Genomic DNA, 15,486 nt, shown 5'->3' with positions numbered 1-15,486 from the left:
AAAAATACATATATTTCTATTTGCAGAGTGCTCTTCTCCTTTAAGTTCCAAATTTCACACTTGACTTTTGAATAAATGTTTGTTTTCCAATGTAATCCTAGAGATTTCACTGCAATGAGGAGAATGACTTCGGCTCTAGACATAATATCCGAGCCCCCTCAGAAGTGTCAAGAAGTCTATAAAAGTTTCTTTTATACCTAAAGGGAGTTAGAATGTCTTAATATAAGCCAGCTGAGAGATTGATTTTGCCTCGCTCTGAAATGCCAGGGGCTCACATTTGGAACCCACGTTTGTTCACTCATTTCAGCCTTTCACTTTCTTAAAGTCGATCTCAGTTTGGACCCAATTAACCCTTAGTTGTAATTATATAAAGTGGTGTCCTCTTTAAGAACAGCAGTGAAAAGAAAAAACCTTCATAAATAAATGAGCTGATAAAAAACGTAAGTTACACTCTGTCCTCTAGTCTTTACATTTATAATTCAGTAAGTGACAACTTACCCAGGGTAGGGGAGGTACTTGAGCATAGGTCACAAGTTCCTATACTATGTTTCTCAAAGCCAAGGGTTTTCTGGGAACGACCCAAGCACACGTTTGAGCTGGAAGACTTTTCTTGGCTTCCCTTTCTCTTTGGGGACACAGAGGCAGCGTATGCTGATGGAGCGTCATGACCCCACACTCAGGGGCTTGGACAGGCAGTGGTTTCTCCTAGCCAGGGCCTAAACTTGGATTTTGTCTGCAATCCATCATTTCAAGATGTGATTTCCACCACCACCTCCTCTTCTCCATTTTTGGCTCACTTTATTCATTCTCTTAAGTACCTAGAAGTGATATTATCAAAGATTCCATCTCAGTCCCACAATGGATCCTGCCTAATTGATCTCCGTCCTTTCATCTCTCATTTTTTTTTTCTTTAGAAAGAAGAAATGTTGAAGAAAATGTTCTTGGAATTCATTTCTGGCAGAGTCCTGTGAGCTTTGCTTTAAATTGTTAGTGAAATGCTTGACATTTTTCCTTCACTTTATAAACATTATGTGCAAATCATTCAGAATCCTAATGGAAAGTAATTTCCCATTAATGCAGGCTATAAAATGCCATTTTCTTTTGAAACTGTGCCTTAGAAACAAACAGTACAGGACCCCTTAACACTTGCAAATTCCACCTACAAATCAACGAAGCCCAGTGCTGGAGTTAGGGACTAAGACTACCGCCAAGGGAAATTTAGAAGAGGCAGCCCATGAAAGGCACAGGCAAACGTCAAACAGTGGCCCATCAAGGAGTCTGCACAATGGAGAATCCAGTTATGGACACCGAGCCTTCTTAAAAGCCATCTTTTGCACATCTGTGATCTCTGGCTGACCACCATCCTTCTAACAACTTAATCTGCCTAGGGACTGAGCTACTGGCCAAGAAGGAGGGGACACAAGCACTGACATGCACAGTCTGGATGAGGAAGCCAAGGAACTCACTGTCCTATCAGTATTTTCTTCTTCCAAGTCAGATGCATACAACAGACTCCCTTTGCAACCACTTGCTGGCTGGATTCCCTCTGATTGAGAATGCTGGAAATGAATCATTCCCGATGCTCTTGAACATTTTCTAACATTCCTCAGTATTCTTTCTTAATGATATAAAATGAAGTATCTATAAGGTGAAGTGCCCAGCTCTGCTACTCACTGGCTCTGTGACCTTGGAGAAACCTCACTTAACCTCTCTGAGCCTCCACCTACTCATCTGCAAAATGGACGTAATAATTGAACCAGAACCGTGTATGAAGTATTTAGTACATTACCTGGCCCATAGTAAGTACTCAGTAAGTGTAACTGTTATATTGTCAAATGTATTATTTATTACTGTTTTTATTATTATCACTTCCTTTCAATATTGTTATGAGGATGAAATGAGTTACGTACGTAAAGCATCAAATAATCATCCCTGGCTTATTTTTGGCACCTACATCCTCATGAAGTGATACTTTAACTAAAATACTTTTTCATTTTTATTTTATACCAGTCTGAGAGGTCAAATTCAATGTCCCTATAGGTAGATGAAGACACTTTCATCAAAGGAAAGTTGAGTTCTCTCTCATAGCAAATGAGAACATGGCATTTGGGAGCTCGACTGGAGGTCCCCTCTCTAAGAACCATCCCCCTGTTTGGAGGCAGGCTGGAAGGGTAGAGAAGGTGGGCAGGACTTGAGTCCTGGGGTCCTGGGGTCTGCCGATTTTGCTTCATTCACATATAATATAGAGAGGGAACTAGGCTGGGGTTGGACTCGTTTTCAAAGTTTCTAGTTTGTTTATATCCAGCTTCTTTCTAAACAGGAATTTTGAAATGGCTTACAATAATACAGACTAAAGGTTTTACAGATCAGAAATAGAAAAGTAAAGCCATAAAAAGTAAGGAAACAATACATTTTCATTCAAACAAGAGAACTGTTGAGAGTAAACGGAGAGGGGCACTATAAACGATGATACTAGAGCAACAGATGGACACGGGGACTGCCCCGAGCAAACTAGGTTGCATGATCACCCTCGTCAAATGGGAGGAGGAGCATGCGTACTAGCTGTGGTCATTTTAATGACTGCTGTGCTTGAACTTCACATCTATCTGGCCCTGAGCTTCCTGGGGGCCCGGGAGAATGGAGAATGGAATGAGATACACAATTTCTTCACAGAAGGAAGCACACCATTTTTTCAAAAGCCATCCATTTTCCATTATTAAATACATTTTTGTTTATTTAAATATCCTTACTGAAATGCAATTTAAAGAATATCTCGAAAAAAGGAAAGTATTATCCATAACTCTACCATTTAGCCTGAGGGCAGATACTGATGTACAAAGTTGTAATCATAGTATACTTATAACTCTGCACCTTTGTTTTCAACTTAATATCAAATCACAAACATTTTTATGTTTCTACATAATTTCCATGTGAGTAAGTCTGCATAATAGCCCATTTGATATACCATTATCTACTTAACCATTACCCTACAATTGACAAATGTATATAAATTAATATCGATCATTAGGCTGTTCCCACGTATAAGTTTTTCTTTCTTTATATAGTGCTGTAATAGATGCAGGACTATGTTTTTGCGTAAATTATTTCTTTAGGATACACTTCCAGAAATGAAGCCACTGAGAGTATATAAACAATTTTATTAATTTTGATAGCTACTGCTAAGTTGATTTCCCAGTGAGTCACCCCAGGGGTCAGCGAACCATATGGCGATTTTCTTGTCATCTACGACTGCTTTCACACTGTAACAACACAGCTGAGCAGCTACCACAGAGCCCACAAAGTGTGAACTATTTATGATCCGTCCTTCTACAAAAAAATTTTGTCAATCCCTGGGTTTTCCTAATGTACACTCGCACAAGCAGTGTGGGAATGCACAGGGTACCACATTCTAACAGAAATGAATTATGTGGGGCCCTACAGGGAGCTCAGACATTTTCTTCCACAACACATTTGTAGTAGATGTACGAGGTAGAAACTGCTGACTGGACACCATAACTCACTCTTTCCTTCTTCCACAGTAATATGATGGTAGGATGTGGCTCTCTAGCAACCTTCCCCCCCAACCTTTGCAGCTAGTTGTGGTCACGTGATTAACGTCTTCCCAATGGGATGGGAGTGGAAGTGATGTGAGCCACTTTTGACTCATTTGCCTAAGAGGAACTCTCTGGCCCTGGATTTCCATTGTTAATTTCTATCTTGTTTGAATCATTGCTTTCCTGAGTTAACAACAGTAACTACTATCACCCTAACTAATGCAGAAACTGGTACTAGAAGTGGAGTGTTGTCATGATAAAAACTAAAATTAGTGGCATTGACTCAGTGGCCAGTTAGTGATAAAGAAGAAACAGATACAGCAGGCATGAAAGCCCTTGTTAGGTAGTGGCAAAACATTTGGTAAAACTTTTGCCTATGATGACTTCGAAAGCATACCACATACCAGCAGCTCTAGAGAAAGAAACTGGAGAAAACAGAATGTTAGTGGATGTTAGCTCCTTCTTGATAAATCTAGCAAGTTATTATAAGAAAGACAAGAACTGCCCAGTTTGCAAGCAAAGATAAAAGAGACAAGAGAAAAATCAGAGGCTGGGTCACAGAGCATTAAAAAGCTAACTGCTTCTGTACCCTAAATAGCAGAAGGTAAGCAGGCTGTTGCTCCAAATCGTTCTCAGAAACTTCTCTAGACCAAATGAAGGCACCCCATTCCACAGCAAAGATGAATCTAAAGGCACTGCCTTCTCACCCATGTCTGTTGTTTCAGGTGGCCTCAAGGTAGCCTCCATAAGTTGAGAAAGGTTAGACAAGAAAGCAAAGAAATAAGGCAGTCTTAACTGCTCTAAGAAAGAAACTTGGATGTGAATGCCGGCACATGGAAGTGCCTGGGAGATACAGATCAGAAGCTATTACATTTTTGGAGGCGCTGAATTATGAAAGGAAGTGTAAGCCTAACCTGAAAACATCTGCATCTATTGAACCTTGAAGAACCCTCAAGGCCCCTAAGCAGAAGTAATTCCCAAAGGAGGCAGCTCTCCAAAGCCCACAGCAGATGTGAAGTGAAGATATGGAAGATCCGGAAGACTGCTGAGAAGACGAACCTGGGGGCCCACAGGATAAGACAGACTCCTCCCCACACCTTCCAAAGAGCACAACCAGGTCTAATCTTCTTTCACTGACACAGTAGGGGGTCCTCACAGTTCCTGTCCAGCAGAATTCCATCATTCTTACAGACTGGTGCTTGCTGTGTATTTCCCATCCTAACTGGCCGTGGCTGCCCAGCCAGAGACTGCACTTCCCAATTTGCTGTGCCACTACCCGTGGTCATTGGATCTGAGTTCCCTTTCTGGTATGTGAGCATGTCATTTCTGCCTCACTGGCTTCAGACGAAATGTCCAGCCTAGCCTTCTGTTCTTTCTTCTCTTCCTGCTGCTGGCCTGGCTGCAACTGGGACAACTTGGAAGTCCCAGGACAATGAAGATGACAGAGCTGCCATCAGCCTAGGCCCCTGAGTGATGCCATGGATGGGAACCATGGAATGTTCTCCCTGGATTGTTGCCTGAGTGAGAAAATCTTATTTTGTTGAGCATTGGTTGCACTCTGGGGGTCTTTCTTTTTCAAAAAAACAGAAACGAGTGTTACCCTAATACAATACAAAAGGACTTAACAGAGAACTATACCTGAGTATCCTCTTGATAATATTTTAATGAAATCAATTTTATTCAAATAATTTTAAATGAAACATTCCATCAAAATGTAAATTGAAAAGTAGAAGTACATGCTATAAAGAGACTATAATCATGAGAATAATTATGATGAAAAACAGATCATTTTATTAAATTCAAGCTAGGTGCTCTTGCCTGTAAAAGACTTTTAGCCTGAGGCCTATCATCTCTGCTAAAACTAGACATTAAAAATATTCTGGCACAAAACTGTACTACTATCTCCTTGAAATCAGAATGACTAAAAGAGAAATGAAAAAAGAACGATTTTCTCAAGACGTGATTTAAGGTTCTCTAGGTCTGTATCCATTTGGCACCTAAAGCCATGTTGGGTAGCAAACAGCAGAGAGATGCAACCAGTGGGACATATGACACTGAAGGACTTAAAGGAAGTTTGCATTCAAACAGCAGATTGAGTGCAAGACCACAGCCTTCCTTTCACAAATCGAATCACTACTAATTACAAAATAGGTATGTCTTCACGTTCCAAATAATGTTGGAAAACAAGAACGAACACAGTTGGTAGACCATAAATTATGAGGAATATACAAAATGCCTGAGAGATGGAAAGCAGCAGATGGAGGAAATGAAGTTCAAAGTGGTTCCCAAAGGCAGATGCAACAAACGTGGGTTCTGAGGATGTCCAGAACTCAAAGTGGAAACTGAAAGCTGGATGACTGGCTGGCATTCTAGGAACAGAGCAGTGTGCTGAGTTCTCCTATCCTGGGTTTGTACCAAGTACCTGGGAGCCGAGGCATCTGCCTCCAGGAAGGAGTACTGAGTGCAGGGACCTGAAACAGTGCCACGAGGAATGCAACCACCCAGAAAACTAAAAACCAGTTCATCTCACTCAGCAGAGCATCCCCATTCCCTGACAACCACGGCAAGCAGGCAGCAGTAAGTCACGGCACCACTAACGTGGAATCTCAAATAAAAAGTTGTGCACAGAACCAAGAATCATTTTTTTACCCATTAATACGCGGCAAGAATTGAAGTCTAACGGCATGGGTATGGGGAAGCAGGCATTGCTACGCTCATAGTAGTGTGCCTGTTTCAGAGGGTAGTTTGGCAGTACCTACTACCGCTTACACTGTGCACTCACTCTAACTCAGCAATTTCTCTTCCAAGAAAGGCGTGCCCAGCAGCATATGGAGGCAAACAAAGGACATTCCTTTTAGCAAATAACTGGAAACAACCTTAATGTCCATTAATAGGAAAATCGTATATATAATAGAAAACTATGAAGCCATTAAAAAATATTGGGATAGAGCCATATACGTGACATGGAAATAACTCCAAGAAATCGTGACACATTTATAAAAGGTAACTGCAGAACAGTCGAGCTAGTATGATTGTATTCGAAAAACAGAAAATAATCTAAAATGTGTGTGTACACAGTGCATGTATCTATGCACGTAAACAGCTATGACAGGGTTCATACCGAATTGTTAACAGTGGCTACATCTGGGGAGGGGGCTGGGATGGAGGGGGTGATCACAGCATGATTTACATCACTTGAATGTTATTTTTCTCAGTTTGATCATTTTATTCAGGAATATATTTATGCCATTTGTCTAAAAAATTATGAGGCAGCACTTAAGGCAGTGCCTAGCATATAGCAGGTGCTCAACAAATGTTAATTCAAACTTTTACATATATATATATATATATATATATATATATATATATATATATGACTATTTTAATTTGTGTCCTTAGAACCTATAAGGACTATCATGATTTGGAAATGAGACTATACAAAACCATGACCAAAGAAGATATTTTAAAGCATTAAAAGCATAAATATAAAGGACAATGTAGCATGATGATTTTATGGCTAAGGTTTAACACATGAGAAAGCAATAAATAAAGTGATGGAATTCTTCCTTGGTATGAGTACTCGAAACAAGGAAGATGGAAAGGGGGCATTACTAGGGGGAAAAGGGAATTCACCAAATAACCTAAAACAGAAACCCAGTGTCTCAGTGAATTCACACAGGATACAGCAATAAGCAGTAAGCAAATGCCTCCAGCAGAGCCTCATAGAAGGGCACAGAGCACCCACAGAAGGGTCATCTCACCAGAGTCTCATGGAAGGGCACACAGCACTCACAGAGTGGTCATCTCACCTGTTGTCTTTGCTGAAGGGGTGGTGGACACTCCATTGAGCTCACTAGGACTCCTTTTTATGGGCCGTGGCTTGTATTCTCGTTTGGGGACATTGGACGCAGCCGATATTCTGAAACACACATTTTAAGATCAGTCAGACATCTGATGAAGAAAGCAAAGCCTTGATGAGCCTACAAACCTAGGTTCTAGGTGACGGTCGTGAAGGAGATGATTTTTACATGTTGATTCTTGAGTAGCCCAAAGTGACAGCTGCAATATGCCACATGTAGTTTTTCAACTATATGCAGACGTACTTTGTTTTACTGCACTTAGCAGATACTGTGTTTTTTATAAACTGAAGGTTGGTGGCAACCCTGGTAGAGGAAGTTTATCGGCACCAGTTTTCCAATACTTGCGCTCACTTCCTATCTCTGTGTCACATTTTGGTAATTCTCACAATATTTTAAACTTTTTCTTTATTATGACATTTGTTGTGGTGATGATCTGTGATCAGTGCTTTTTGATGTTACTACTGTAATTATTGTGGGCCCCATAAAATGCACCACATAAGACAGCAAACTTAATTGATAAATGTTGTGTGTGTTCTAACTGGTCCCCCTGACCTGCCGTTTCCCCGTCTGTCTCCGTCTCCTCAGCCTCCCTTCTCCCTGAGACACAATAATATGGAAATTAGGCTAATTATTAGCCCTACAATGGCCCTAAGTGTTCAAGTGGAAGAAAGAGTTTGCACATTTCTCACTTTAAATCGAAAGCTAGAAATCTTTTAAGTTCAGTGTGGAAGGCATGTCAAAAGCCAGGACAGGCAAAAAACTAGTCCTCCTGCACCAAACAGTTAGCCAAGTTGGGAATGCAAAGGGAAAGTTCTTGAAGGAAATTAAAAGTGCTACTTCAGTGAACACGCGAATGATAAGGAAGCGAAACAGCCTTATTGCTGATATGAAGAAAGTTTGAGTGGTCTGGTTAGAAGATCAAACCAGCCACAACATTCCCTTAAATCAAAGCCTAATCCAGAGCAAGGCACTAACTCCCTCCACTTCTGTGTAGGCTGAGGGAGGTGAGGAAGCTGCAGAAGAAAAGTGAAGCCAGCAGAGGTTGGTTCGTGAGGTTGAAGGAAGGAAGCCGTCTCCGTAACATCAAAGTGCAAGGTGAAGCAGCAAGTGCTGATGTAGAAGCTGCAGCAAGTTGTCCAGAAGACCAAGCTCAGACCACGAATGAAGCTGTGACTATGCTAAACAGCAGATCTTGAGTGTAAACGAAACAGCCTTCTGTTGGAAGAAGATGCCGTCTAGGACTCTCACAGCCATAGTAGAAGTCAATGCCTGGCTTCCAAAGCTTCAAAGAACAAGCTAACTGTGTTAGAGGCTAATGCAGTTGGTGACCCGAAATTGAAGCCAGTAGTCACTTACCATTCTGAAAATCCTAGGGCTCTCAAGAGTTAACAAGAGAACTAGAATTAGAAGTGGAGCCTGAAGATGAGATTGAATTGTTGCAATCTCACGATAAAACTTTAACAGAGGAGGAGTTGCTTCTTTTGGAGAGCAAAGAAAGTGGTTTCTTGAGGTGGAATCTACTGCTGGTGAAGACTGTTGAAATGGCAACAAAGGATTTAGAACATTGCATAAACTTGGTTAATAAAGCAGCAGAGAGTTTGAGAGGACTGACTCCAATTTTGAAAGAAGTTCTGTGGTGGGTAAAATGCTATCAAACACCGGCTGCTACAGAAAAACTGTGAAAGGCAGAGTCATTTATGCTGAAAACTTCATTGCTGTCTTATTTTAAGAAATGGCCTCAGCCACCCCAACCTTCAGCAACCACTACCCTGATCAGTGAGCAGCCGTCAACATGGAGGCAAAACCCTCCACCAGCAGAAAGATTAGGACTCACTGAAGACTCAGGTGATGGGTAGCACATTTTAGCAATAGAGTAGTTTTTAATTAAGGTATGTACATTGTTTTTAGACATAATGCTTTTATGCACTGAATAGACTACAGTAGAGTGTAAACATAACTTTTATATGCACTGGAAAGCCAAAAAAATTCATGTGGCTCACTTTTATTACAATACTCGCTTTATTATGGTGGTCTGGAACCAAATCTGCAATATCTCCGAAGTATGCCTGTATTTGTGAAGTATTTGTCTCTCAAAAAGTCTCTGAGGCATCTAGGAAGTACCAGGAATGAACTGGGCACTCAACAATGTTAGCTGCTTTCTCTTTCTCCTCATATCAAGATAGAATTATGAAAATATGCTCATGTGAGCAGTCAATGAACTACTCCCCTACAAAAGTGGATGCTTCAGAGACTGGACAGACCTTTTGTCTTCCCTGTATTGATTTAAGCAAAAATCCCTCCAAATGTATTCATTATCAAAATCCTCTGTATAAAACAATTTTCTGTTATTAAACCTGGTTTAAAAATAGTGTAGTTTTTTAACGCATCATTTTAATTAATAGGGTTACCATGCATGCTACATATATCAGTAATTTTCAGAAAAATAGAGAATACGTTTATCATTGAAGTCATAAGGAACACAGCAATCTTTGATCATTCAGAAGATATTTTTGACTCAGTATCTCCCAGAGTCAATATTATGAACACAGGCTCATTTATGCTGGTGAAGTAAAAACCTATCTTTTTTTCCAGATAACTACATACTTTCTGAATATGATCTCACTTTTCTCCACACCCGTAGACGTTGCAGAGGGAGGTATATGACATAGCACCCTCAGCTAAACTCTCACTGAGTCGGCAGTGAATCCAGAACAGCTCTGTAGGGGCTCAACTCGAAGGCGAGTGAGCAGCTTTGCCCGGTTGCCCTAAACATAGGTCATGAAAAAGGGCTTTAGAGAAAAGAACAAGGGGAAAGCTGCCAGATCCCTTTTCCCAGTTCTGTCCTATCGGCCAAAGCCGTGTACTTATCTTCTCGGTGCTACCCCACACCCAACCGAGAGCGCCAGCTGAAGAAAATTCAAAACAGAACGGGGCGGGGGTGGGGGGCGGAGGGGGGAGATGGAGAGACAGGCAGGGATACTGATTTCGATTGATTTTAATTCCGCGGCCCCAGGCTTGTAATGAACGTGAGGGCTCTTACCGCATCTGTAGCTTGTTTTGTAGCTCCTGCAGGATCTCTGTGGTCTGTTTGTGATAGTCTAAAGCTGCCTCTATAAACACGGCCAACTGGCTGACTTGTTCTACCTGCAGCAGAAGTGGAAAATTACTCCATGGAGGCCAGAGCCTGGGTAACGTTCAGAGAGACAGGAGACCATCAACAAAGACCCAGCTTTGCAGGGAAGCCCCCTGTCTGCCTCGGCTCTGGTCCATTTCATTTAATTTCGTCTTGGAGCCCTGCATAATAATCACACAGGTCGTGATATAGAGCTATAAATGCTGGGGAAAAAAAATGTTCAAATTTATTTGTGATTATGAAGTTGATTTAACGCAACAAAAAAAGCTTATTTTTTCCAATTAGATGATATTCTCGGGAGATGTTCGTGCTATAAAGCTCATGGATCTGAAAACGGAGAGATAAAGCTTTTCCAATTACAAGAGAAGCCAACGTTTAGTAAATGAACTGCTTCCTTCTCTACTGGCATTTTCTAGCTAAGTCAAATAAAGAACCCAAGCAAGGAAAGCTGTTCTCAGGTAAGAAGGGAAGCCACGGAGCAGGGCACGGACCAGGGCAAAGACTTGCCAGGCCCCTACATGTCTTTGTTGCTATCAGAACACAATCATTTCCCTGAAACATACAGCCCAAAGGAACGAACTAGAAAGACTCTGGCATCTCTTTCCCATGAACCAAGACATTTATGAAATTAGTAACCAAATTACAGTGGATGTAAAAAAATAAAATTAAAAAGTTATGTCATGTAAGAAAGCCTGGAAAACCTAGGGATGCATAATTTGTGGAAGAGATGTCTCCAGTAGGGCCTGAGAGCACCCTTCCCTGCTTCCCCACGTGGCTGAGGGGCTGCTACAGAATGACGGGTTAATTAAGCTGATTTCCGCCAGCCTCAGAGGCAGGGCCACTGGGCGGAGGTGGTGGGGGCCCCAGGATGAATCCCATGAACCCTGGAACCAGACAAAGGCACAAATCAGAATCAACCCCTCCTTCCCAAGCTTCCCCAAAGCCTCTGCGTCATCTCCTCCCTCGATGTGCTCATCAGTTTAGGGCCAAGCCTGCCCTGCATGTTCGTTCAGCCTTACACACTCACCCTGCAAAAGCAACCATGGGTTCGTTTGTCTTCAAAGATCCAAGCTGCTTGTGTTTGCTATTATAATCCATGCTTTAGCTGTCTACACTTTCATTTTCCTTCCCCACCTGCACCACTTTAAGCATGGGCTCGATGTTCACGTCAGACAAGCATGGAGTTCCACGTGGGCCGTGCTGGGATCAGCCTCCGCACAAGGAAATCCCGTCATATTATAGCTACTTGACTCTGCTCTGTGGCTGGAACAACAACAAGCCTAGCCTTAAATTTCCGAAAACCCAATGAACAAAACAAAGACAGACTGGCCCCTACAAAAGCCTAAGGATTTCTTAAGTTTCACCTCTCTGGCTTTCACACATACTTTTAAATAAGTCCAGCACCACGGCCTAACACGATCACAGCAGAATCTGCTACAGAAAGGAATTCCTTCCTTACAGAGCAAACGCTGTGTGCTGGGTAAAGTCTCCACCACACTTCTCTGGCTTCAGTAAGGCGGATTTGTATTTTTAAGACCCACTGTGAAATATGCTTGACATTTTATAATTTTTAAGGGAACAGGGTAAGGTAGTTGAATGAATACTCTTTGAAACACATGTGCGATTGGGAGGGGAGGGGGGAGATGGCTGGCTGTCCTCTCTGATGTGGCTAAAATACAAGATCATGTCTTCTGGAGATGATTTTGTAACTATTCATTTGATGGCTGACTTTAGGAAGGAAATGGATCTGGGGGCCCCTTAAAACTTGGAAGACAATAGCAGTGCTATACAGTGCCCGCACATAGTAGGTGCTCAAGGCAACTCTTGAAGAGATGGTCATTAAGCTAGAAGTCTCTGTTGACAGTGAAGCCATGGGGTGCCACACGTGGATCATCTGCCTTTCCTTGACAGGAAATGGAGGTGTTAGCTGCCCCCAGGTAGTGAGCAGTGAGCTGTGTGCAGGTGGCCTCTGCTGCCCAAACCCCAAATAGAATTGAACACCTGGACTGGCAGAACCAAGGTTGCAATAAACCCAGGCCTTGCAAGAGCCAAAGCCTGTCCAGAAGGTGAAAGATCTCTCCCACTGGCCACACCACTCAATTTGGCAAACTCACCTGTTGAATCGGGGGAGGTCACTGGGGATGACCACTTCTGGCTGAGACCTGAGCTGCCACCTGGCTGGGGCCATCTTGGGAGTAAAGTGGGACCTCGCCCTCTGGAAGGGGTCACATGACATACACAGAGGAGCAGAACTGCCAGGGAAGCAGCTCCCGTCTCTGAGAGTACAGTCACTTGCTGCTACAGATGGGCTCACACCCAGCTCCGATGCCTAAAGTGGGAAACTCGTAACACAACAGACTTCCCCAGAAGAAGAGATGAAGGAAGCAGAGGCCGAACACAGGCACTGCTGGGTGACAAGTGGGTGGAGTGGGGACCTGGATGCTACCTGGGAGATTCATGGAACCCTGAAACCAGAAGAGGCTTTTGACAGAAAAATAGCCCCAAAGAGGTCCAAGTCCTATTTCCCCAGGCCTGCTCAAATGTTACCTTACATGGCAGATTACGTAAAGAATCTGGGATTAGGAGATTACCTGGACTATCCGGGTGGGCCCAATATAAGGAGGAGGCCCAGTGAGAGGAGGGCAGGAAGGTCAGAGTCAGAAAAGGAGATGTGTTGGTGGAAGCAGGGTCAGGAGGAGAGAGCTAAAGATGCCCCACTGCTGGCTTTGAAGGTGGAGGAAGGGACTGTGAAATCAAGGAATGCAGGTGGCCTTTAAAAGTTGGAAAAGACAAAGAAATGGGTTCCTCCTTACAGCCTCCAGGAGGAATGCAGCCCTGCCAATACCTCGATTTTAGGACTTCCAAGCTCCACTCTTTAAGATTAATAAATTTGTGTTGTTTTAAGCCACAGATTTGTGGCAGTTCAGCAGCAATAGGACACTGCTATTTCAGAGCTGCTTTGCTCATTCTCAAATGGAGCAAAATTTAACAGTGGGACTAGCTCTGATCAGGGACCCCTGCTTATGGGGGATGGGAGTTATTATCCTGAGACTTATAGGAAACAAACTCACGGGGGTAATGAACCCACTGAGGCTGTTGGAGGTACCCTAGCCCAGGGGATGGGGGCAGAGCGTAGATGCCCCCATACTGCTGTGGACTAAGAGTGAGAGAAATTCCCAGGAGCTGTAGAAACTCCAGGGACACTTGAGTGGGATCTGAGCCATCGGGTGGCCTGTGAACCAACAGCAGAGGATTTGAGCTATACCCAAAGGAAGAATGGCTCAAAGGTACTACATATTGTAGTAAAGGCTAAGATCAACTCAGATCAACTCTGTGCAAGAGGGATGTGGAAACTGCGGTGGCTGAGAAGGAGCAGGGCTGTGAAACCTCCTCCTCGGACTCTCCAGCAATCGGTTACCAAGGGACTGGTCGGCAGTCAGGTCTGTGGGCAGAGAGGCACACTCTGAAGACCACGGTGAGAACAGAGATAACTTGCTGTGAACAGGTAATGCCCTGCCCAGATCCCTGCAATGTGCAGTGTACTTGGCACGCAAGAATAAGGAAACGTGCATCTTCTGGGCCCTGGCAAGCCCTCCCCTTTCACAACTGAAATGACGCATTTCCAATGGAGACCATCTTCAGTTTTAATTGTGATAATCCAAATGATTTCTTGCTCTGTCGTATCAAAGACCTCCACTCTTTGTGGATTCCTCGGAGAAGCCGGGGGAAATTTTCTCATGAATTTTACAGTCTGGTCATAAACAGATGCTTTTTCCAAAAAGGCAAAAGCCAAAAGGCTGAGGAAGGCCATTAAATTCCTATTAAACTAATAACACGGATAATAATCCCTGACACTTTTATTCTTCGCTCTACAGTTCTAAAGAATTCCTCACGTGCAGTCATTCTTGGGCCTGATACTCTGAGGTGAAGGTGTCCTCCTAGAGGCGCACAGCTGGGCAGCAGCAAGACCAGAACCGTATTTCAGGTCTTTTGCGCTTGGTTCAGCGTGCTTGCTCTCTGCTGGTCCAGTGCTTCCTAAATGTCACACTCCATACGTCACAGGTGCCTTGTCATGCCAGTAATAATAATAATAGTGGCGTGAAGAGTTCTATGGTTGAAAGATTTGAGAAACCGCCTCGTCTAGCCTCTCACAGGAATCTCTTGGAGATTAATTTTTCAGACATTCATATAAAGACTCTGAAAAGTCTTGTGACAAAGAAAACCCAGACAGTTTTGGTTAACTCAGGGTTTCCCAAACTTACTTGACCACAGAGACATGATTAATGTCACAGATACCACACCCCGTGAAATGAATTTTGGGAAACACCACCCTAAACCAATGGGAAGAACCCAGGAGCCTGGAATCTAGTAATGCCGCTTGTCCTTGTGGGAGCCTGTGGACAGAGGGAGGATCGCCGGGTGGGGAATCTGTACCAGGAGATCTAGAGAGGACTGCAGGTGCCTGGCCTCACCAGACTGAAATGGGCATCTTCTGGCTGATAGCTCTGGTTCCTGCCAATGTCAAAAACCTACATTCCATAATTTCAGGTTGTGAGGAATTAAATTCTCTGCAAAGACAGCAGAGGAGAGTGTTAGTGGGCCTGTGGGTGACAGTGTTCCCAAGAAATGGCGGTGGAGACCGCGAAAAACCTGCTGAATATCCTGCACCCACACCTCAGAGCTAATGGTGGTGGACACAGCGGCCCTTCTTCAGGGGAGGGCTGTTCTGGGTGCTTCTGGGAGCCCCACCAGTCCCAGCCTGGCACAGCAGAAGTAATCAGCCATAGACCTGCCCCTCTGAGCTTGTGGGAAAGCTCGTGGACCAAAACACCTCCTGGCTTGCATCTGCATGTAGAATAATGAGGGTCCTCTGCCTCAAGCAAGAAATGAAGTGATGCTCAAGGTCTCCAATCCAGCTCTTACCGACAAGACCCCCAAG

At 43.4% G+C, this 15,486-nt stretch overlaps 1 protein-coding gene across 3 annotated transcripts in view; it reads right to left on the bottom strand.

Annotated features, from left to right (window-relative positions):
• The window catches only part of SH3GL3 (SH3 domain containing GRB2 like 3, endophilin A3), a 107,523-nt gene that overhangs the window by 15,633 nt on the left and 76,404 nt on the right, over positions 1–15,486 (bottom strand). For all 3 annotated transcript variants that reach the window (XM_045516769.2, XM_010955138.3, XM_010955141.3), the window contains 2 exons: positions 10,455–10,558; positions 7,364–7,473 (listed from right to left, as the gene is read on the bottom strand). In XM_045516769.2, the coding sequence (XP_045372725.1) occupies positions 7,364–7,473; positions 10,455–10,558 (214 nt within the window). The remainder of the gene's footprint in view (positions 1–7,363; positions 7,474–10,454; positions 10,559–15,486) is intronic.

The sequence above is a fragment of the Camelus bactrianus genome, chromosome 27 (genome assembly GCF_048773025.1).
Source record: "Camelus bactrianus isolate YW-2024 breed Bactrian camel chromosome 27, ASM4877302v1, whole genome shotgun sequence".
Taxonomy (NCBI): domain Eukaryota; kingdom Metazoa; phylum Chordata; class Mammalia; order Artiodactyla; family Camelidae; genus Camelus; species Camelus bactrianus.
Note: the sequence above shows the minus strand (reverse complement) of the source record. Positions and strands in the feature narration are given on the sequence as shown.